This window comes from Carassius auratus, chromosome 50, assembly GCF_003368295.1.
Source record: "Carassius auratus strain Wakin chromosome 50, ASM336829v1, whole genome shotgun sequence".
NCBI lineage: Eukaryota > Metazoa > Chordata > Actinopteri > Cypriniformes > Cyprinidae > Carassius > Carassius auratus.
Window position 1 is genome coordinate 14,809,048 of NC_039292.1, and position 24,538 is coordinate 14,833,585.

The 24,538-nt window shown below is 39.0% G+C and overlaps 2 protein-coding genes and 2 long non-coding RNA genes across 8 annotated transcripts in view; 1 reads left to right on the plus strand and 3 right to left on the minus strand.

The window, feature by feature from the left end:
* LOC113067129 (uncharacterized) overlaps nt 1-24,538 on the plus strand; it is a 70,319-nt gene that overhangs the window by 34,552 nt on the left and 11,229 nt on the right. The window lies entirely within an intron of this gene.
* On the minus strand, nt 239-5,846 carry LOC113067126 (leucine-rich repeat-containing protein 56-like). Of its 4 annotated transcripts, none has more exons than XM_026239402.1 (13): nt 5,600-5,845; nt 5,293-5,418; nt 5,135-5,222; nt 4,880-4,940; nt 4,430-4,526; nt 4,089-4,286; nt 3,630-3,981; nt 2,696-2,760; nt 2,463-2,605; nt 1,272-1,441; nt 930-1,179; nt 713-842; nt 239-611 (listed from the first exon to the last, which is right to left on the minus strand). In XM_026239402.1, the coding sequence occupies exons 2-12, from the start codon at nt 5,416-5,418 to the stop codon at nt 719-721; spliced, it is 1,674 nt and encodes a 557-aa protein (XP_026095187.1). In that variant the 5' UTR covers nt 5,600-5,845; the 3' UTR covers nt 239-611; nt 713-718. The 4 variants fall into 4 exon arrangements, with proteins under 4 accessions (XP_026095187.1, XP_026095186.1, XP_026095185.1 ...); XM_026239401.1 differs by having other exon boundaries at nt 709-842; XM_026239400.1 differs by having other exon boundaries at nt 239-842; nt 5,293-5,438; nt 5,600-5,846.
* On the minus strand, nt 7,119-8,635 carry LOC113067130 (uncharacterized). The gene is made up of 3 exons (XR_003279276.1): nt 8,227-8,635; nt 7,457-7,462; nt 7,119-7,150 (listed from the first exon to the last, which is right to left on the minus strand). It is a non-coding gene; the product is annotated as an uncharacterized LOC113067130 (long non-coding RNA).
* Nucleotides 8,765-18,156, minus strand: LOC113067127 (mixed lineage kinase domain-like protein). Of its 2 annotated transcripts, XM_026239404.1 has the most exons (12): nt 18,027-18,082; nt 14,685-14,863; nt 13,744-14,196; nt 13,363-13,479; nt 12,470-12,647; nt 12,235-12,335; nt 11,986-12,121; nt 11,671-11,755; nt 10,997-11,136; nt 10,867-10,916; nt 10,594-10,737; nt 8,765-9,542 (listed from the first exon to the last, which is right to left on the minus strand). In XM_026239404.1, exons 3-12 carry the CDS (start codon nt 14,189-14,191, stop codon nt 9,502-9,504), a joined length of 1,440 nt encoding a protein of 479 aa, XP_026095189.1. In that variant the 5' UTR covers nt 14,192-14,196; nt 14,685-14,863; nt 18,027-18,082; the 3' UTR covers nt 8,765-9,501. The 2 variants fall into 2 exon arrangements, with proteins under 2 accessions (XP_026095189.1, XP_026095188.1); XM_026239403.1 differs by lacking the exon at nt 14,685-14,863 and having other exon boundaries at nt 8,766-9,542; nt 18,027-18,156.

A 24,538-nucleotide genomic window follows, 5' to 3' on the forward strand; every position in this document is an offset into this window, starting at 1 on the left:
AAACTAACTCTTTTATGTTAAGGCTGCAATTTAATGCATCCTTGCATGATAAAAGAATTATTATTATTATTATTATTTTGTTTTAATATTAATGGCTTCAAACTTTTAAATATAGTGTAAATGTGTTCTTTATTATGATACAAAAAATATTCCAGATTACATAATTTGTAAATATTACTTGTTGATGAAGTTTAAGATTAAATATTGTAAAAAAAAAAAAAATAATAATAATAAAATGTTTTTCATTCTCCACTTGACTTTATTAATAATTTTCCATCCTCCATTTTCCAAATATTAACAACATAAATCTGGATATGCACAGAAAGGTTAAAAGACTCAATGATGCGGTGTTTGTCAGAACAACACTGTTATCTGACTCTCATCTGTGGAAGATCTTTCAGAGACGCGTAGAATAACAGTCCTGCACCTGCGTCTGCAAACACTGAACCTGTGAGAGCAGACGTGATCCGTCACAGATGAAGCTGTGCTGCTGGAGATCCACCGCAGGAGAACAGAGTTCACAGTCACCGGACATTATCATCAGTCTGTGTCAGTGATCACATGATCACATCTGTGCTGAGACTCTCCTGTCAATCAAACCTGAACTACTTCTGAAATAAAGCCGAGACAAACAGTGATTCAGTGACAACTTTAAAGTGTTTCTGAAAGTGTGTGGACCTGCAGTGAAGATGTATGATCTATTCTGACCCACAATGCATCACTTCAGAAGTCTCTGCAGTGCAGCTCTGGCTGTTTGTGGACGTCTGGGCGTCAGTTTTTCAGAGACTATTACTGGTTTATGTTGGGTGTCTGAGTGCTGAGGATCCTCAGAGGCTTCTGACCTGAATTAGGAGAATATTCTGTAGTTAGAAATGTGTTTAAGTAATAATTCACCCCAAATCAGCTTTGACAGGAAGGACAGGACGCACCATTGTGCTCTAAGAGGACTGCTGGAGGGTCTGTGAGGTTTGTGGATGATTTGAGGACACGCAGTCTGAGATCTTACAGTCATGATGCTCTCAGTCCCATGAGTCTCCTCTGATGCTCTGGCATTACGAGCTCTGAGTCTCCGAGAGCGGATCTGTGTGATCCTCCGGCCAGCAGGGGGCGCTGCTGCTGCTCTGGGTGGAGGAGAGGGAGACATCGAACAGCCTGATGAAGAGCTGAGTCTCAGCGTCTCTGATAGAGATTCAGATAGAGAGAAGCTCAAGATTCAATCATGAAGACACTCACGAGCATCATTTATAGACGAGAGAAAGAACCTGACGCACCTGTGGAGGGACACTGAACGGACCAATCAGGAGAGCTCGTGTCTCTAGTGATGTCATCGCTGCTGAAACTTTGGCTGTGACTGCCTTCATCATCATCTTCATCATCATCATCATCGCTGTGGTGGATCTTCATCACCTGAGACTGCCGCTCCTCAATCACCAGCAGACGTCTGTCAGAAGAAAAGCATGTTTTAACCGGAAGTGTGTGAGTGTCTGAGTGTGTGTATGTGTGTGTGTGTGTGCGCGTGTTTGAGATAGAGAGTATGTGAGTGTTTGTGTGTTTGAGAGTGTCTGTGTGTATGTGTGTGTGTGAGTGTTTTATGTGAGTGTGTGTGTGTGTGAGTGTCTGAGTGTGTGTGTATGTGTTTGTTTGTGTTAGTGTGTGTGTGTTTGAGAGACTGTGTGTGTGTGTGTGTGTGTGTGTGTGTGTGTTTGAGTGCATGCGTGTGTGTGTTTGTGTTTGAGAGATTGTGTGTGTGAGTTTGAGTGTGTTTGTGTTTGTTTGAGTGTGTCTGTGTCTGTGTTTGTTTGTGTGAGTGTGTGTGTGTGTGTGTGTTTGAGAGTGTGTGTTTGTGTGTGTGTGTCTCTGTCTCTGTGTGTGTGTGTGTGAGAGTGTCTGAGTGTGTGTGTGTGAGCGTCTGTGTTTGTTTGTGTGAGTGTGTGTGTGTTTGAGAGTGTGTGTGTGTGTGAGAGAGAGCGTCTGTGTTTGTTTGTGTGAGTGTGTTTGAGAGACTGTGTGTGTGTGTGTGTGCGCGCGTGTTTGAGATAGAGAGTATGTGAGTGTTTGTTTGTTTGAGAGTGTCTGTGTGTGTGTGAGTGTTTTATGTGAGTGTGTGTGTGTGAGTGTCTGAGTGTGTGTGTATGTGTTTGTGTGAGTGTGTGTGTGTTTGAGAGAGTGTGTGTGTGCTTGAGAGACTGTGTGTGTGTGTGTGTGTGTGCGTGTGTGTGTGTGTGTGTGTGTGCGTGTGTGTGTGTTTGTGTGTGTGTGTGTGCGTGTGTGTGTGTGTGTGTGTGTGTGTGTGTGTCTGAGCGTCTGTGTTTGTTTGTGTGAGTGTGTGTGTGTTTGAGAGTGTGTGTGTGTGTGTGTGTGTGTGTGTGTGTGTGTTTGAGAGTGTGTGTGTGTGTGTGTCTGTGTGTGTTTGTGTGTGTGTGTGTGTGTGTGTGTGTGATATATGAGAGGGGGTTCAGTACTTGTTGTGCTCAATCCTCCAGCTTCTGAGTTGAGTAAAAACATCTCTGTGCTCGCGGCTGCTGCTCTCTTCAAGCTCAAGCGTGTGTTCAGGAGTGAAGCTGCTCCGTGTGCTGGGACGAGTTTGAGACACAGAGTTTTGGAGCTGGACAGATGGAAACATTTTGTTTTCATGGGGTGATATATAATATAATATAGTGAAATTGGTGACATGGATCAGTTTGATGAGATTCACCTTTATCTTCTGTCTTCGAGCTCGAGCAGCTTGTAGTGGATTTCCACAGAGAACTCGACCGACACCTGAGCAGACGTCACACATTACTCCCCGACACACACACAAACCACTAAAGATCTGATATTACTCTTAATACTGTAGTTACTGTAGCATAAACATCACATCTATAACAGTTTACGTCAGCCAATAGAGCTTCACAATCTAATTAGATTTTTCTGATGAAAATTACACTAACTGAAAAACTAAATTACTGCTATTTAAAAATTAATTCTAATAAATTATAATAAACTAGTAGTAGTAGTAGTAATATATATATTTATGTATTATTACTTATAATGATAACTGTCATGATTACTCATTTAAAATATAATAATAACAATATCAATGATAATGATGATGATGATGATATATTATTAAGAAAAAACAAATAAGAAATATTACTAATAATTGTTTATTCTATATCAGTATGACTATAATAATATAATAACAATAATTGTATTAAAAGACAAAAATAAATATAGATATTTTATTAAAAGTAATATTAGTATTATTACTACTAAAAACACTGAACAAAAAAGAAGTGTAATACTATTCATTTAATAATAATTATTGTATTAATTGTATTATTATTATTGAATAAAACATTAAAATATATATTTTTTTATTATTAAAACATAAAAAAGAGAACTATTACTATGATAATATGATCAATTCATTGATAATAACAATACATATTATTTTATTGTTACTAAATAAAAATATGGAAAAAACAATTCGTATTACGATTATAATATTATAAAAGTATTATTATTAGTAGTAATTATATATATATATATATATATATATATATATATATATATATATATATATATATATATAGTGTGGACGTGTCAGAACAGAAGTGCGTCTCGATCAGCGGAGGGCAGGAGTTTACCGTTCGTCAGATCACTGGCCTCGTGGTTCAGGACGGCGATGTCGGAGCGAGTCGATGCTGGTCTTGATCCGCTGCAGGAAGTGAGAGGTCTGGAGAGACTCGTGGAGGAGACCCTCAGATCTCCAGGTCTCTGCTTCTGAAACACCTCGAGTGCTGCTGAGTCCGTCTCCAGACGCTGCTGTCTGTCTGCATCTGTGAGCGAAGCGTCTCTGATGGATTCTCTGAGAAGAGTCCAGTCCTGCAGTGAAGCTCTGCAGCGTGGAGCTGTGTCCTCTTCAACAGGAACATCATCGAGGAAGATCAGCTGCGGGATCAGCTCTCGCACCGTGGCCCTGAAGCTGGAGCCCGAGTCCTGCAACAAACCACACGTGAGGAATCCATCTGAGTATGACTGTGTGTAACAAACTAAACTCATCATTAAAGAAGAAAAACAGAAGAAAGATGGTGATCTTCATGTACCTCAGAGGCTCCTGGAGCGCGGCGGGTGCACACAGGGTTTCCTTCCAGTGAAAGTGTCCTGAGCTTCACACAGCGGCCCAAATACCACAACTGAGCTGGATCTTCAACCTCGTTCTCCTCCAGATCCAGCAGCTCCAGATCCTCCAGCAAACTGACTGGACTCAGGTCCGAGACGCTGTTGAACGCCGCATACAGCTCCTGAGGAAGAAAACACTCATTCGCTTTATTTAGACACACTGTAGTTCATGAGGAGTGATAGAGAAATCAGTTTGATCTGAAAACACTTTGACATCAGGAAAACACCAGAGTTTGATCGGTTCAGTCGAAATGTTGTTGGACACCTTTAAGGAGGAAAGAGCAGAGATGCCCTCCAGGTCGGTCAGACCACATCGAGCCACACATAAGACCTGCAGGAGAGAGAGACTGGTTCCCAGATCCCTGAGGACACACGGAGAACATCTGTTATTAGATTCAAAGCATCTTCTGTCAAATGTGTTCTTTCATTGATTCTGTTTGTTCTTGAGGTCTGCAACACAAGCTGTTCATGCTGACACCTGCGTAATTTGACTTTTATGAATTTGGATTGAAAATAATTTTGCTTTTTTTAAATCATGAGATATAAGTCCCCGTCCACTATCATTGAACAGAAAAGAGCAGCATTAATATTACACTAAATATCTTCTGTCGTGGTCCACAGAAGAGGGTTTGGAGCGAGTGAATGATCACACCTGTTCATTTTCGGGTGAACTATTATCTCTTTATGGATGTAATAAAGGTAAAGGAGCTCGTACCGCACAGATGAGAGCAGACTGTTGTTCATCTTCAGCTGTGTGAGTTTGGGCAAGTAGATTCCTGTGAGACGAGACAGAAAACACTCAGATTCATCATCTTTCTGATGGAGATATCTCAGTCATAATCCAAACCACTTCAAATCACATCACTGTTCCTCACAATCTGAAAGTTACAGTTTAATGACAAGCAAACATTTGCTTCTCTCAAATTAAACGAATATGAAATGAATAAAGAGTAACTGTATTAAATCTGACCGAAGTTGTCCAGAGTCTCCTCTCGGGTGTCCACACACATCTCCAGTGACGTCACTTCGTGTAGATCCTCTGCTCCTGAGATGATTTTCTGCAGAAGAAAGAGAAACACTGTTTATCTGAGATGTGTGTGAAGATGTGGATGTGTTCGGGTCTCGTACCAGTTTCTCCGGAGACAGACTCTGATCGAGCAGCAGCTCTTCAGCAGCAGGTTTGGGGTTTAATAAAGCAGATCCACTGAACTCAGCCGAGCCCGCTCTCTTCTTCAGCGAGGACTCACCCGACATCTGCAAAATAATTGTTCACTCTGCCCTCAAATTAATATGTATGTATTATGTTTTACAGCAATGCTTACGACACCTTAGTGGGAAAAAAAAGTTTATTTATTTTCTAATTTGTTAAACTTTATTATATGTTTTGTATCTTATTCAAGTTTTATTCTCTGACCGGTATAATTACTCGCCTTACCTTCTGAGTTTTATAAACAATATCACTCAGGATCCAGCGTTTCTCTTCTGCCTCACAGCGGTTTGAGTTTGCTTAGCAACGCGACTACTTCCTGGATACGGGGCTAAGTGGGATTTGTAGTACATCAAGATCAGAGCCATATAGAGAGAGAGTTGCGACAACGGAAGTTCGAAATGTTTGGTTGTCACGTGATTCGTGTAGACTTCAAATAGTTCCAGGAAGTGCGTTGGCGGCCATTCAAACTGATAAGAGTAGAGTGACAGAACTGCGATTTCTGGTAATAAGGAGTCAATAAATGCATTTATTTTATATGTTTATACAACACACTGACATATGTATGTAGCATGAGTATGTAGTTACAGCGATGTTGCTTTTAAAATATCAAATCGGGTAATATTTGAGGATTAGTGTTCAATTACCGTTATTTTAAAAACGTATTTCAGGCTAACGTTAAGTTTTATAAACACGGGTTACTGTTGCCTTTTTACGTTACATATTGTCCATTTTTTCACTGATCTAATGTTAACTCATGTCATATTGATGACTTTCAGGTAGTACAGAGACAGGCTGGTGACAGGTGATTTTCAGCTGGGACCGCACTATGGGTCAATTAACTGTTACCAGCAGTAATTAGCATGTTAAATAAATGTAAAATGAAGCTTACTGTTTATAATTCTTACAATTACATATAGTAATATAATTATGTATTATAAATAATATACCTATTATATCTAGTATAATTATTACAATACTTATTCATGTATACAATATATTCAGGTTTAAAACAACTTAAGCATACTCGTATATAAACATGTACACTGCCATTCAAAAGTAATGATGCTGAAAATTCAGGTTGGCATCACAGGAGTATATTCCATTTTAAAACAGAAAACAGTTATTTTAAGTTGTAATTATACAATTAACTATTTACAGCAATTCATGAATACATTTCTATTAAATTTAATAGCATGACAAGCATTTTGTATGTGTCCTTTCTTTAATGTTGTCCTTGCATAGTCTCCACCATGGTTTACTGTGCTGCATGGGGATGCTCCACTCAGTCAGAGAAAGGTGTGCGAATGTATGGCTTCCCCGCTGACATAGAGAGGAGAAAATAATGGTTGGCTATAGTCAGCAGGAGCAATCTAAATACAAATAAAAATTACAACAACAAAAAATTGTTAGGTAATTATACTTACATTTATTTGCACTTTTTTACATTGACAATGTTTTACTAGAAATAAGGAACAAGCAAAGCCTTGCAAAACCCAGGGAGCTGAGACTCATGGTGAGACATTGCAGGGAGTCATCAGTGTTACCTATAACTGTGCATTTAACCACCATGTGATATGTACTGTATGTGGGTAGACAAAAAAAAAGGTGTGTGTGGAAACTAAACTGAAGTCAGTATGCAGACAAATTGCGGCAAAGCAATTTGTCATGACCAAAAAAATCAAGAGTAGGCTGAGACCAGATGCTATTCCCACAATCTTTGTACATCGTCCTGTGGTCAAAAAGAGGAGGGCCCTGCTCCACGATGCACCCCTAGACCTGTGAACATACAAGAAATGGCTACTGATTATAGCTATGTTATTTCAGGTGATTCATATATAATAAGTACAAACTCGTACTAGTTGAAGTAAAGTGATGTGATATTTTCAATATTTAAAATTAGCAAAACCATGTATTCTACCTCTATCAGTTTCAAAGGTTGAGGAAAAAAGAACGAGGACACTCAGAGAAGGTAAAGTGAGAGTGAAGAAAAAGGACATGGCTAGAGAGGAGAGACAGGGACAGGTGACACTGCCCAGTCAACCAGCAGCCAGTCAGCATTCCTGTGAACCATCAGCCAGTTACCTGGGTCTATTAAAAAAATTTAAGAGACAAGAAAAAAAAAATAAAGATCAAGCAATGCAAAGGCAGCACTAAGAAAAATAATGAAAATTCAGCTATCAAAAAAAAAAAAGGTCCCCTCAGCTCTCCTGACCTGCATCCTCACTGATGCTCCATCACAGAACAGTGCAGTGGCACCACTAATCCTCCACCCACCAGAACCCACAGAATGTTACAGTATGTTACTTTTATACACTAACAAGTTTAAGTATATAATACAGTATTATTATATAATATAGACAGGTAATAATAAATGAATCACAATGACTAAAAACACTCCACCCATGTTTTTGCAAACTCAATTCACTCTAAATGTATATCAATAGGGTGCATTTTATTATTAAGTGATTTAATACGTGTAATAAGGAACAAACTTTATAACCTCATTTTTACCACTTCCACTCACCGCTGTCACACGTTATATTGAACTAACGTAATAGGCTATGTAACGTTAGCTAACTTTCCCCACCCTGCAAAAAAATGTTTATACTCCTTTTTTTCTAATTGCAAACACGATGGATGAAACTGAATTATGAGAACAGATTTTACAATTATTAGGGTGTTCGTTACTAACTTTATTCAGCTCCAGTCCTAGCCTAATCTGTTAGTTATCTGATAACAAACCTTAAATCTACTCATTTAATGAGTGATTATCTGCTAGAAGGTTTTAATTTGCAATTTATTGTTATTAAGATGTACTGATAATATTCAATCTTATTATTTAAACGTCTTACCTGTTAAAAGTGCGTCGCAAACGGTTTGTTCTGCTGCATCTCTACGGCGCGGCATAGGTTTGCTGCTACTTCCGGGAACTATTGAGAGGCTCCACGAGCCGCCATTGCTGTAAAAAAAGCGTTCCATTGGAGTCAATGGAGTTGTCGCAACTCTCACTCTATATGGCTCTGATCAAGATACACGACTGGTGAATGGCCTTACCCGAACAACAACTGGGGGAAAATCCCCATCTCTGAATGTTTTTTAAGTCCTACATTAGTCCCATAAGAGCTTGTTGTTCTGAATGGACTCGGTAGGAAAGCAATGAAACTACTTTTATGTAATACAACATTTTATATATTATTTGTCTGTACAAACATTATTAATTAGTAACTACAAAAAAAAAAAAAATAGAGAAAAACCTATAATAAAAACAACCACCAACAAGGAAATGTTTTTTTTTTTTTTTTTTTTTTTTTTTTAAATCTTTTGACTGTATATGTAAATAAATGTATAACTATACCTATAAATATGTAAAATTATGAAGCAATAATAAATGTAACCATATTTATCCTATTGGATAGCGTACCACTTTCACATGATCATCACCTGACGAAATATCACTTTATTTAAACTCTGACATCACATCACTTAAATTTATCTTTACTCCTTTTTTCTGTCTTTTTAACTGTCAGTAAATTTAGTTAGTTACATAACAACAACAACAAAAACAGTACCAACAATAACTTTTAATGTAATGTTTAGCAAAAAGACAGACAGACATTTACTATGCAGCTGTGAGTTTTTATTTTTGATGACACAGATTACACAATATTGTATTATAAAGTTATATAATTATAAAGCATTATATCAAATAAATGTTTATTTTACCTTACAAATATTAAAAGCAACATTTTCTCATCTCACACATCACTGATCTACAATCCGAAGTCTTTTATGAAACAGGATGTTTGCTATACAACTTAGAAAAAAAAATAATAATAATAATAAAAAAACTTTGAAACTCATATACATACGTGTTGCATCTTATCAGAAATGTGAATGCAAAATGTCTAAACAATGTGAATGGATGGATCATCATTCCCAATAAGATAAAAAATGTTATGCACCATGTATATGCAACATGTACCTACATTTATCAAGGTTTGGGTTAATAAACTGAGAGTCCAGGGTTTATGTGATGCAAGTTTGTCCTGCTTTCTTTCCTGTATCCTACATCATCAGAATCAGATATGGACATGGATTGCCAGCAGCAGTGGTTAGAGATGCAGGAATCAGTCGTCTTCCACCATGTTAAAGAGCCTGTCGACCAATACTAAAAAAAAACAAAACAAAACAAAAAAAAGACAATAACTGATACTTAAAAATATATCAATTCATGACAAGTTCATGTGTCACATAATCTGTTTGTGAAATCTCATTTATAATTAAAGTCAGTTTGGTGTTTTGTTAATAAGAGCAAAGATTAGCTGTAACATTGTGCCTTATTTGGGTCCATCCAAGCCTGTCATTTCTTGAATTATCTGACCAAAATTTGTGCAAGTATAAAACATTTGTTCATTTAATTTTTATCAGTTCAGGTTAATCATGCATTTTATTTTGGAAAGTCTCTCATCATCATTTACCCTACCTGTTTTTTTTTTTGTTTTTTGTTTTTTCAGTTTCATTATTTATCAGTTAGCAATTATTCATAGCCAGTATGTTTGCCCTATCTTTAGTTAAGCAATATTTTTTTTTTGTTAAAAGTTTTGTAACTCAAATAAATAAATAAACACATGATTAATATATATTTATATATCATATATAAGTAAATGAGGCAGAGGTGATACCACTTGTGTTCCACAAGGCTCTGTATTCGGCCCACTTTTATTCTCTATTTGCAACAATCACAACCATCTTACTCCGACATAAAGGCAAGAACCTTGACATCACTGTTGATTTAACTTATTGCAATGGTACAGAGAAAAGTAAAGTAAAAAATTATTTGTGTAGCTGCACAGAAAACGAGGACCACAGAATAGCATCGGAAGTCTCAATGAAATGAAAATATCCCATATTTTTAAAGTTCTTCGCAAAATAATGATGTTACTGCTTAAAAAAAACATGATATTTTACTTGATCAAAATTACATTTTAACTTTTTTTATGGTATGTAATGAATACATTTGTGTTACTTTTGTGCACACCTCAGCTATGCTTGTGTTGGACCATGTGATTATGTGACAAACGTATAAAGAGAGGTTGCTTTGTCACTACTTCCAAAAAGCAATCTGTTTATAATGTAACCTGAAACGCATTACTAATCACAGAAGAAAACTTGACTACCCGCTTGTGTACTGTAACTTCACCTGAGTGTCAGAGTCTTACCTCCTGCTGTTGGTCGTAGGAAGGGCTCAAATGATCGACAGGCATTGATGAGCTGTTTTAGTTGTTTAGGACAGTCTTCTGGAAGTGCCTCCATGATCTTCTCTACACACACTTTTTGGTAGATCTGACGGGGGGTCGTACAGTCTAAAAGCATGGCACAGAAAGAGTGTGGCGTGTATTTAGTTCAAATGTAAGTAATATTCAGCGCAAACACAAATATATGTAAGAGATTAACAACAGTCTGTGAAAACTGATTGTGGTGGTGATACACACCTTTAAAAGGAACATCTCGTGTGGCAATTTCCCACAAGACAATGCCAAAACTAAAAGAGCATGTACAGTCAGTGACCATCCTTAATTTGATTAAGATATGTGTGTATGATATAGATTTTGACTGCCGTACCTGTAGATCTCACATGCCTTGTCATAAGTATAGTTGATATTCTGAAGCTGTTGTGGGGAGTTGTAATGTAAAACACTGTTCATTTTGGATTTATTCTTCTGAAGAGAAGTTTCGGTTTTTGCCAACTCAAAGCCTCCCAACTTTCAGAACATACAAATGAACAAATACACAACATAAAAATTAAGATCAAACCCCAACAAGTAACATTTCCTGGGTTTAATTAGTGTCCAGCACATTTCTTTCTTTCTTAGACAAAATTGGTTTAGTAACAGCAATATATATACTTATAAAATATAAAGCAAGCAATTTCTTATGTATACAGAAAATAAAATATATTTAATGTTTAACATTTTGATTTTATACTTTATTAAATTAAATAATTCCAAACTGTTAGCAAATTAAAAAAAGTATTGTCCGCAAACTTTATTTTCTGTAATGTTGGCAAATCTTTTTTCTATAATTATAAATCTTTAAAATATTATTATTATTATTTTAATATCTAGCTATTCAAAACAGACCACTAAACAGTCTTTAGAAAGAAAAGGCATTTTGTGAAAAAAAAGGTACATCCATCTGTTAAATTGGGATGTTTGAGATTTTGGAACTACAAAAACATGTTGTGGCTGTTTTGGTGCTGAAACGATGCTGAAATTGTGAAAGTGAATATCTATTACCTTTACTCTGTAGCCAGCAGCCACTAGAAAAATGCAGCTTCTGATGGAGCCATGCACTTTAAACTTCTCCTCCGACTGATGCAGCCTGTACTGTGCAAAAACAATGAGATCAAGATGACAAATATACCTTCAGTATAGTTTATATGCAAACATTGTCTGTATGTGAATAAATGAACTAGATAAAAAAGTTGCACGAGACATGCTTTATGCATGCTCTAGGAGGAGTCTAGGAGGAGTTAAAGTCCGAATCTTTTGTCACAGAGGAAGAAGAATAAGTGATTCATAAATAAAATAACAGTGTGTTGTTGGTTGGACCTGTAGAGTCCCTGCGCCGCATCCAGACACATCTGAGTCTTTCTCTCCCAGGGCAGATTGCAGTTACTGTCCAGGACTTGTCGAAGACTCCCCTTCTCACAGTACTCCATGACTATAAGGTGTCTTGGATTTGGTCCTGTATGAGAAGGACACAATGACAATCAGATGCATGTTAAACAAGTTCAGATATGCTGATTTTCTCAAACTGAGATTATTCTTTGGTTAGAGATTGATTAAAGATTAGCACACCATTCTCATCCTCGACACAGATCCCAAACATTCTTAAGATACTGGGTGACTCAAAGCGCTTCATGGTCTCCACCTCCTTGTTAAAAACACTCCTCAGCTGACTGGAGAGAATGAATAAATGCAACAAGGAAAAGTTTAGTTTTTTAAATCAGTCAAGAAAATCATTGCTTTGGGACGGACTGATTTCACTCAGACTAAAAGCTAACATTTGACCACAATTATTTTTATCATCTACCTGGGGCTGGTGCTGAGCGGGCATAAGTATCTCTTGATAGCCACAGTGAACTTGTTGTATGTTCCTTTGTAAATCTCAGAATGGCTGCACTTCATGAAGGCTTTGCCAGGGAAACTGTAGGTCAGTTCCTCTGGTTTAATCTCTCTAATGTCTTGAAGATGAAGACGGGGCTTTTTCACTGCCAACCAAAGTTGAGACAACATTTAAAACATTACTTCAACAATGCTAAACTAAACATTACTTTATAAAAGCCTCACTATAATAATGAAATTCTTGACAAACGGGGACCCTTTATTATTACAGTATCTATTTAAATATACACTTATTTATTAAAAGCACTCTATCTTTTGAAGGTCATGCTAATAATATCATGAGTACTTTATACTTCCATCAATGTAATATCAGTTGTCTCAGTGAATATTGCAGTCCTTATACATGCACTGGTTACTACACACATTGATTACTGTAATGCTCTCCTCTCTGGTCTCACCTTTAAACTTCTTTTAAAAAATTAAGTTGGTTCAGAATCTTAGTTATCGAGCAAATTTCCCCAGTTCTTCTGTGACTGCACTGGCTTCTGGTGAAGTATTGTTTATTGGTTTTAATAATCTCCTTCTTTCATTCAAGGCTATTAATAATCTCATTCCTCCATACCTTACTGATCTTCTTCATATTTATACCCTTTCGCAATCGCTCAGATCTTGACTCTCAGTTTCTCTTGTTTGCAATTATTAACTGATCTGATCTGATTATGATTTTTATTGAGCCTGTGTTATAATGCATTGGTAACTTTATATATATAAATATTTGTATATTATTATTAATATTATTATTATTATTATTATTATTATATTGTATTATTATACTTTTTTTCTTCATTTATTTGTACTTACTTGATTCCAGGATCTCTTTAATGTCCTGCACATCTTTTTGAGTTTGGTCAACTGTCTTTTGCACGGCGTCCACCATCGTGTTCGTTCCTTTGCTCTCCTGAGCTAAAGACTGGAGCACTATAGGAGATAAATTTATACTGTGTGAATACTTCGTCTAAAGCAAGGGTGTCCAATCCTGCTCCTGGAGTTTAGCTCCAACCAGCTAACATTCACTTTCCTTGAAAGTTTCTAGAGAGTCTGATGATCTTGATTTTTTTGGTTCAGGTGTGTTTAATAAGGGTTGGAGCCCTTCAGGAACAGGTTTGGACAGCCCTGGTCTAAAGCTTTCAGTTGTTTCCTGGAAGTAGCCAGTTTATTCCAATTCTAATCCATACATCTTACATTCTCGAAGTTCCAAAGAGTCACTCTGCCTGTCCTCTTCATCTTCCCGCCGCCTCGTTGCTTCTTGAAACACTTTATCGATACACACTCTGTGCTCGAAATGAAGTGCTAGAGAAAGCAGCTGAGCTGCATCGTTTAGCCTCTCATTTAGGCAGCTGAACTCCTCGCCGAGGTCATACGCTTTGGCGACGCGTCTCAAATAGCTGAAGCAAGTGTATTTCTTCACTATCTTCTCTGCTGACTCCAGAGTGAGTTTAAGATTTTCAAGTCCATTTATAACCTGTTGAGGCTCAGTCCCAAAGCCATGAACCTTCACGGATTTCACCAGCTCAGCCAGAGTAGACACGCGGTGAGCCAGACGTCTGCAGCGCTTCTTGTTGGCCTTCACTTCCTCACATAGGCTGTACAGCTTTTCTGCAATGGCTAGGATTGGTTCTATGATATCCATTGCAGCTGAGAATGAAAACAATTAAAAAAATAAATATTTCTCAGATTCATTATCCTGAATGACTGAAGCATTATGATCTTTTGATGATTTTCAAAAAATGATCTGATTCTGAAACATAAAATGCACTGTTTTTAAAACATAAATACAAACCAATTTGTGAAACAAATGGAAAAGGCAAAATGAAAAAATATCAATATTAATCTCATTCTTATTTAGACTGTAATTGTTTCTCATGTGGATATCTGTAAAAATAAATGTATATGGCACCTCAGTGATAAAACTCAAGTTGGTGTCTTGACATGTATGGGGATACCCTTTCCCTCCGAGATGCTGAAGCCTGATTTAATCACTACTGATCTGCAATAGCCATTAATATTCAAGCAATTACCTGATTGGGAGGCTCAGCTGCTATATGATGCTGGGATCCAATTTACCTCAGAATCTTTCTCTTTCACTTAACAATGCTGTTTCCAAGAAGTCTCTTATCACTCACCATTATATGCTTTTCAGTGGAAGGTGCCCTGATTGCCATCCATAGCAGGGCGGCCCCTATTTTTGATGCAGTGCACCCTGAGTTTGTCTACGCTCCAGTAAACGAGGCCCCAAGGACTTCTGTAAAGAGCCACATGGGCCCAGTTCCCACGTTTTCATCCTTCCTCCCTAAGTCAGGACCTGAAGTTGCCGGAAAAATAGCCATGTCACTGACAATGCTGTCTATGAGAGAAGGTTTACAAGGGATCAAAGACCCTCATTTGCATGATTCAAGCACCCCCCTACCTCAGAGCAGTGGCCTGACGTGGCCTGACATGTACAGAGCACAGAGAAGTTCAAGTCACTTGATCACTCATTCGCACAATACCAGCAGCCCCTTGCCTCAAAACAGCTTCCAGATGTGTGCAGAGCACAGAAAAGTTCCAGGCACTCACTCATTTGCGGGAAAACGGCAGTGGCCCGCCATGTGCTGAGCACGGAGATGTTCCAGTTGCTCGGTTGCTCATTCAGAGACAATTTCAATATTAGCAACCCCTTGCCTCAAAGCAGTGGCCATCTGTGTGCAGAGCATAGAGGAGTTCCAATTGCTCACTAATTCACAGGATATCAGTAGCCCCTTTCCTCTGAACAGTGGCCAACCTTGTATAGAAAACAGAGAAGTTCCAGTCACTCGATTAGTCACGTGTTATAAGTGGCCTCTGCCTTGGAGCAGTGGTCAGCTGTGCACAGTCTACAGATGCACTTTGGCTACTCTTTAACTCATGTGGCACAAGCAGCCTCCTGTCTCAGTGAGGCGCTCATGTGTCCCCATACAGCTAGCCGCAGACCCATCACCTGTCATTCACTTAGGCAGTGCATATAGGCAGCACTCCCTGTAGTGTCAGATTGGGAGAACACTGTAAAGTACAGCTATATACTTCATTTCACTCACAGATTAGGTCAGAAGTGTCAGAACAGAGTGCTCCACTGTTATGAGCAGAAATCTCCTCTCTCTTAGCCAGACAGGCAGTAGAGTACCTGAGGAGCACAGGTCGTGCTATACAGGCTATAAAGCCACTACTTCCTTGCCCCCCCACCCACCCCAATAAAAGGACAGGGGCATTTGCCTAATATTGGATTTACGACCACTAAACAAAGAACTGGCGAAACACACATTCAAAATTATTACAGTGAAACACAAATCATTATGCAAATCCTGTTATTTACATTTGACGGTGTTGCATATCAATTCAAAGTGTTACCGATCAGGCTGGCTCTGGTCAAGATGTACATGAATCCAGCGCTTTTGCCCCCTGAGACTCAGCGGCATATAAACTGGCTGGCAATGGAAGCTGTTCACTTAGCACTCAAGGTATTTCTATACAGAGAGTGGAGACTAAATCCTCAGACAGTAAAGATGATCTGGAGCCTCTTTGGCAAAGCAGATCGACCTCTTCACTTCAGAGGAGAAAGCCCACTGCCCATTATTTTTCTCGCCAACAAAGGTGCCCTTGGAAGTGCACATGTTGTTGAGCCACTGGCCCAAGGGGTGGGAATAAGCATTTCCTCCGGTCAAAATAGTTTCACACCATCTGGCTTCTCAAGCCGGAGCTGTGGGACCTGCATGTGTGGCAAGTCAGTGTGAAGTAAACCAGCTTATTGTTGCACAGCGAGTACTGTACACGGTAATCTAACCTGAAGCCCCTTTGAGGGAGGCATCTATATGGTTTGAGATGGGAAATGTTTGTGAACTGGTGTGTTAGCAGACAAGAGGACCTGGTGAGTTGTGATATCCCCACTATTTGGACCTTCCTGCAGGAACGCAGCTTGGGAAATGAATGCAATGCACTAAATGGTTAAACGTTTTCTTTATAACAGTTTGCTATGGGAAAACATTTAATGTGAAACTTTGCACATTGTCTATATATTCTGGGTTCATCTGATTGCCTAATTGATTGTCTTAATACATTACTACTTAATGCAAACCTTGTAAAAATAAATGGCGGTCAGTGAAGGGAAAAACGTGGGCGTTCCTGTAAGAGTGTGACATCACGTGAAAAAGATGAATTTGTGCCTGACATCGCCAATCAGGTGAATGCTTGAACGCCATTACTACTGCGGTACAATAGAGTGATTCTGATTCAATCAGGCTTCAGCGTCTGTAAAAGTATTATATAAAATGTCTCATTCCCTCCTCTCAGGGTTCAAGGTTTACGTTGGTTAACATTATTTGATTATTTAAATCTATTAAAAAAACATAATTGAAATGGTTTCCTGTATTGCATTTTATCTCTCAAAATTATGGATGTCATAAAAAATGTAGAGATTAGCAGAAATATGTCAATGCAAGGTAATACAGTGACTTAAATTTCATAACTGTATGTGTGTGTGTGTGTGTGTGTGTGTGTGGTGTGTGTGGTGTGTGTGTGTGGTGTGTGTGTGTAGAAACTTCTGAATGCAATAATGGAAAAACAGATCAGCTGAAATACTGGCAATAAGTCATGTTGAAATTGTAAAAAGTTTTATGGCATGTATTCCTCACACATAGCCTGCATTATAATAAAAGTCAAGTCACCTTTATATGTATATTTATATATATTATATTATTTATAAGATTGAACAATATTAATTAGGAGAACAATGTGTCAGTAGTGCAAAATAAAAATAAAAAGTGGAACTGAAAGTTATGCCATCAAACCAAAGCAAGCATTTCCTCATTCCTGCTAAAACCAATGTTCTGGTTGGAACATGATTTAAAATGCTAAATAATAATAACAAAATTATAATGTTAATAATAATAATAAAATATTCTGACGAAAAGGATACCACAAATAATTGCAGAAAATTAAATATTATTATGACATGTTAATTTTAGACTTCCTCTCTGGAAGAATTCCAAGTCACCCAAAGTTACTTTCACAATCAGCTTAATCGGAAACTATAAACAGGAAATTCATTGTGAAATCTCCTTCCATCTTGAGCTTGCTGCTGTGTTTACAACACATTATAAGCTAAAAATCATGTCTCCTTTGTAATTAAACATTTTAATGAAGTAATTGTCTTAAAAAGGTTTACTTTGACCTGGTAATCTTTCGCAAGCTCATAGAACTGCTACTACTTGCAATACTATAGTAAAACCCAACTTTTCTCACAAATACTGCAAAATATTGTCAGTTTGAAACGTCCAGTCAAATCAGACATCACAGATATTTTAAAGATTACATAATTATTGACATATAATTATAGCAAACATAATTATTACAGAAGTAAATGAATATAGAAGTAAATTAATTATGGTTATGGCATATGACATAATTCTGAATCAAGATGCACTATATGTAACGACATAACTGATAGTACTTACTTCTGTTAATTTATTACTTTATCCTTTCTGAATTGGCGAAGTCTGACATGGAAATGTGAAAACAGCAGGTCTGAGTGACTGATGGCTCCTCCTTCTACTTCTTCACTAGCTTTATGTGCAGCTTCCTTTTTGAAACTCGAATGAGTCAGCTCCCTTCTAAGAGCGAGATGAGAGCAGAATCTTTAAAAGGGTCATCGGATGCCCATTTTCCACAAGTTGTTATGATTCCTTAGGGTCTTAATGAAAAGTCTGTAACATAGTTTGATTGAAATTTCTCAATGGTACTGTAAAAAACACTTTTTTACCTTCAAAAAAACAGTTGGCTCTGCTGACCCCACTCCTTTTTCCTAGCTGCTCTCCGAGGGACTGTTTACATCAGCAGCATTCATCATGAAACTTGCTAAGTAGCACATTATTATGAAAGGCGATTCGAAAAGATTCATTAAAAAAGCTTATACTCACTTCTCCTGTGGGTAAAGCTGGAACACAAATTGTTCACACGAACATATATGCATTTAGGTAGACTTGTGGCACATTCCCTTCAAGAAAAAAAAAAAAACCTAATCCACTGCGTTTTCAGTGGCTCAGATGTTGGGAGTAAATGACAACTGCTGTGTTCATTATAACATCCAGCAACAGAACACCTCAATAACTTGTAAAAGTTCAAGTACTGTAGCATGCAATGACCCCTTTTGATTCACTCTCATGGTACTTTGATGTAATATGAAAAGGTCTCCTGCTATTGGGAGATATGAGGTTCTGTATAACCAAATACTATAGAATACCCAAGACAAGTCACTCTTATAGTCTTGAATGGGCAAAATGCAATAATCAATATGAAACAACATTTATTACATTTGTTTTTTAGATTCCATTGGTGATTTTAAACATGAAATTTAATCTTAAGCTTAACCATTTTGGAGAAGTTTCCCCATTCAAAGAGATAAGAGCTGCACTTGCATTCCCAAGATGACCACCAAGTTACGTGATTTGCCTTAAGGGGATGTTGGTATTACTTACTATTGGAGAAAGCATAACGGATCTTGGATCACGTGTGCCTTAATAACCACAAAAAGACAATGACTGATATATTTTTTTAAATGGATTTTAATGGAGGAGGAGTTTCACTATACTGAATAAACAGCTTTTTAGAGGAAAAAGATTATAATTGAATGAATTGACAGCCTATCGGATAATCTTCAACACGTTTTACACTATACAATACTTTTGGTTTGAACTATTTTTTGAGTTTACACACGTTTTTATGGAAGCTTATGGGTAGCAATATTCAATTTGGAATTAAATATGCAAAATGACAATGCAATATGTAAAATGGCAATGCATTTCTGCATTTACATTTACATTTTCAAATACATTTGTGCAACGTTTGGTGCAAAATTAAAATTAAAATTAAATACATAATTTGAAAATGTATTACAGAAATGACTATATATGTATAACATGTTCAAGCAAAAACTGTGGCAAAATTATCTTTCAAATGCTTTTTTTCTTAATTGCATTAACACTCACTGTCAAGACACTTACGATTGCATTTTCATTCAATGTCCCACAATGAATGTAGCAAAATTCAATGTGCACATTGAAAAGTTGCACTGTTTTTATCAGTGGGACAATATTCATACAATACTACAACATAGAAATAATTTGCAGGTCTCAGCAGCACAAATTATGTGTCCAGCCACATCTGATTCAAATATTATGCTAATTAACAGTGAGCGGTGGTTTCAGACATTACAGTGCTTCACTCGCACTGACTCTTATTCTGCCTGAAAGAATGAAAAGACCGAGCTGAAGGCGGAGTGATTCAACCAATCAGATGAAAGCAACGTTTCATCTCCGCCCACAAGCGGAATGAAATATTGAAGCCATAAACCAAAATGATTAAAACGTAGACGGACCAACTGTCTTGTCCATGTTCTCTCACTTGAATCTTCTTAAGTCTTCAGTCTCTTGAGCTTCTGCAAGCCCCGCCTTGTTCACGCAGTGATTGACGTGGCGCGAGGAGGCGGAGACGTGATCGGCTCGGAATGCATTTTCAATGTGCACATTGAATTTTGCTACATTCATTGTGGGACATTGAATGAAAATGCAGTCGTAAGTGTTAATGCAATTAAGAAAAATACCATTTGAATTATAAGTTTTTACTTGATCATGTTACACATATCTAATCATTTCTGTAATACATTTTAATTTTAATTTTGCAACTTATAAAGTGTTAAAATTAGTATTTATTTTACATATTAAAACTAGTGTATGAAATGGCAAATTAAAATTATGTAATTTTATTTTATTTTTTATTTTGCACCAAACGTTGCACAAATGTATTGGAAAAAGTAAAATGGAAAATTTGCCAGAGAAGTCACTGAATTCAGTTTACAACATCTGCCAACTGCGCTTGACTACACGGCTGACTCGCTGTTGTGAGAGATATTTGGCTCATGTCAGCATGATATCAGAGTAAGGCAGACAGCCCTCTGAAATTTCTAACCAGCATGCATTTTGGATCAATGGTGATCGGTTCTGCGCAGATTTCAAACCAGCCTAGTGTCTCAGGGTGTACTCACACTAGCCAGTTTGAACCGTGCCCGGGTGCGTTTGACCACCAAAGCGCGGTTCGTTTGACTAGTGTGAGTAATCCGAATCGTGCCCGGGCGCGGCTCGATTGGCCGGTCCTGGCCCGCTTGGAAGAGGTGGGCCAGGGCACGGTTCAGTTGGACTCGGGCGCGGTTCGCATGCAGTGTGAGCGCTAACCGTGCCGGAGCACCGAAAAGGACGCGTTGTCCTGCAAAGTCTGCAAAGTCCTTGCTGCACTTCAGCTGGTACATTGCAAACATCCTCATACAAGCAGCGCGATTATGTGAAAATTTTCGCGCAACTAGGGCGACACATCTGTTTAACAACAGGCTGTGAGAGGGCTGTGGACCAAACGACACAAAATTATCCACAAAGAAAACAGAGCGATGTACTCCATTGCGTTCAGAGAGCGCCGCTCTTCCTGTTTATCCCGAAACCGTCGCACCATAATGACGTAAGCGTGCTCCGGCACGAATGCTGAAACGCTATATGTGAGTGCAGGCCAGAGGGGGAGTGGGGAGGGGGGACAATCGTACTCGGGCCCGGTTCATGGCAACCGTGCCTAGTGTGAGTACACCCTCAATCATGGTTGGTCTATGGAAACCCAAAGGTCAAAAATGCACAAACTTCAGTGCCCTCTGGAGGCCGGTCTGCCAAACCCTGCCAGAGTTTCAGGGCACAGCTGTCTCCAGCGAGCGCTACTCCCAGTTATTTCCGCCCGCGAGCGTAGCGGAGCTGGGACCCTCGCCGCCCCTTCGAGGACCTCTTACACCAGAGGTCAGTCTCGAGAGACTGATTCCCTTAGTACATTATTTAGCAGCGTGGAAACTACTGCCAAATGTATCTCAATAGGTCCTGCACACAATAGAAAGAGGCTATTGCATTCAGTTCGGCCATCCACCACCGACATTCAATGGGGTTACACCGACATTAGTCGGCACCGAGCAGGCTCTGGTGATGGAACAAGAAGTGAATACCCTATTAAGGAAGGAGGCCATCGAGGTGGTCCCTCCTCAAGACAGGGAGTAGGATGGGGGGTTGCATCCGATCTTAGACTTACGTCATCTAAACCTCTCAGTAATGTCACTGAAGTTCAAAATGCTCTCCGTCAAACAGGTTGTAGCTCAAATCAGATCCGAGGACTGGTTTGTCACAATAGATCTCGAAGATGCATACTTCTATATATCCATCCTTCCACAACACAGGAAGTTTCTGGGGTTCGCTTTCGGGGGCAAAGCCTACCAATATCGAGTACTTCCCTTCGGCCTTGCACTCTCACCCCGCACGTTCACAAAATGTGTAGATGCGGCTGTGCCCTCCGTATGCAGGGCATCCGCATTCTGAACTATATCGATGATTGGTTGATTTTTAGCTCAATCAGAGCAGATGGTGGTTCGACATCGAGATGTTGTTCTCGCACATATGGGGGAGCTGGGATTGAGACTGAATGCCAAGAAGAGTGTACTTTCTCCAGTTCAAAGAACCAACTATCTAGGCGTAGTGTGGGATTCGATCACGATGCATGCAAATCTGTCTCAAGCTCGGATCGAGTCAATCCTTACCTCAGTCAAGAGAGTCAGAAAAGGCAAGTCACTGACCGGGCCCAGTATGGCTCGCAGATCTGATTTCTATTCTTGACGGCTCTCCGTGGGAGATTCCGATCAGGACAGATCTACTCTCTCAGGCGCAGGGCAAATTAATTCACCCTTGCCCCGGAGTTGTGTAAACTGTGGGTGTGGCCCTTGAGGGGGCACAACTCACAGCATCTGGTCTCTCAACCGAGGTTGTTGAGACCTTTCTCCAATCCAGAGCTCCCGTCAACGAGGAAACTGTACGCCCTGAGGTAGAAACTCTTCACCTCATGGTGCAGAGATCGCTAGCTTGACCCTGTTAACTGCCCAGTTGGTATAGTTCTGTAGTTTCTACAAGCCAGGCTCTCTGCATGGTTAACCCACTTCACCTAAAGGTTTACGTGGCGGCCATTGTAGCTTACCACGTCCCTTCTGGTGTCTGGTGTCGTTGCGTAGTTGAAACTATCAACATTACCTATGGATCCTCTGGTCTTCCCCTGCCGTTGGGAGCCAAGGCTCGCTTTACACAGGGTATGGCGGCCTCTAAGGCCTTCTTAGCAGGTGTGTCCCTCTTGGACATCTGCAATGCTGCGGGATGGTCCACGCACATCGTTCCCCAATGCGTTTGATGCAGCTCGAGTTCCTGAAGAGGAACAGCTCTAGGTTATGAATGTAACCCTAGTTCCTCCAAGGAACAAGACACTGCGTCGCATCGCCATACTCTCGGCACCTCTGCTGGCGCTTGCTTCCCTACTCGAAGCTGAAGCGTCTCGTTCCTTTGAGGAACTAGGGTTACATTCGTAAGCTAGAGGCGTTTTCTTCATGTAAAAAAAGCTTCATAATGTTACGGTTGAACCACTGATGGCAGATGGACTATTCTGAAGATGCTTTTCATATTTTGACAGTGACCTTCACCAGTGTTGGGAGTATAATGGTGTTACTAACGGAGTTTAATTTTCAGTAACGGAGTAATCTAATTAATTACTTTTCCCATTGTTGCAACGTCGTTATCTTTACTGAGAATGCCTTATCCACATCTGCCTCAAGCAACTCAAATCTTATGAACAACCTCACATCAACAAATGCTAAAAGGTTACTGTACTGAATATTTAATGCTGTGTTCACATCAGATGCGACTTTCATGAATAAATTGCGATATTCATGCGTAGTTGGACGCTTGAATATTTTGAGATCATTCGCTTCATTCGCGCGTGAAATTAACTTCACAACAAATGCGTCATGGGGGGGCTAAATATTACTGTTATCGTGTCATGAAATGTAGTTTTAAAAGTATTTCATACTAGAATAAAGTTGTCTTAAACTCAAATATGCGGTTTCAATCACCTTTATTTATATAGTGCTTTAAACAAAATACATTGCGCCAAAGCACTGAACAACATTCATTTGGAAAACAGTGTCTCAATAATGTAAAATGATAGTTAAAGGCAGTTCATCATTGAATTCAGTTATGTCATCTCTGTTCAGTTGAAATAGCAAGGAACCGAAACTCCATCGGTGACAGATTGGAGAAAAAACCTTGGGAGAAACCAGGCTCAGTTGGGGGGTCAGTTCTCCTCTGACCAGACGAAACCAGTAGTTCAATTCCAGAATGCAGCAAAGTCAGATTGTGCAGAAGAATCATCTGTTTCCTGTGGTCTTGTCCTGGTGCTCCTCTGAGACAAGGTCTTTACAGGGGATCTGTATCTGGGCTATAGTTGTCCTGGTCTCCGCTGTCTTTCAGGGCAGTAGAGGTCCTTTCTAGGTGCTGATCCACCATCTGGTCTGGATACGTACTGGATCCGGGTGACTGCAGTGACCCTCTGATCTGGACACAGACTGGATCTGGTGGCCACGGTGACCTCGGAACAAGAGAGAAACAGACAAATATTAGCGTAGATGCCATTCTTCTAATGATGTAGAAAGTACGGTGTTATGTGAAGTGTTCCGGTTCCAGTTTACCTAATTAATGCAGCCTAAAAATCCTTTAAAGGATTTGGATATTAAAAGCATATTAGTATGTTATGTGTATGCCAGGTTAAAGAGATGGGTCTTTAATCTAGATTTAAACTGCAAGAGTGTGTCTGCCTCCCGAACAATGTTAGGTAGGTCATTCCAGAGTTTAGGCGCCAAATAGGAAAAGGATCTGCCGCCCGTAGTTGATTTTGATATTCTAGGTATTATCAAATTGCCTGAGTTTTGAGAACGTAGCGGACGTAGAGGAGTATAATGTAAAAGGAGCTCATTCAAATACTGAGGTGCTAAACCATTCAGGGCTTTATAAGTAATAAGCAATATTTTAAAATCTATACGATGTTTGATAGGGAGCCAGTGCAGTGTGGACAGGAC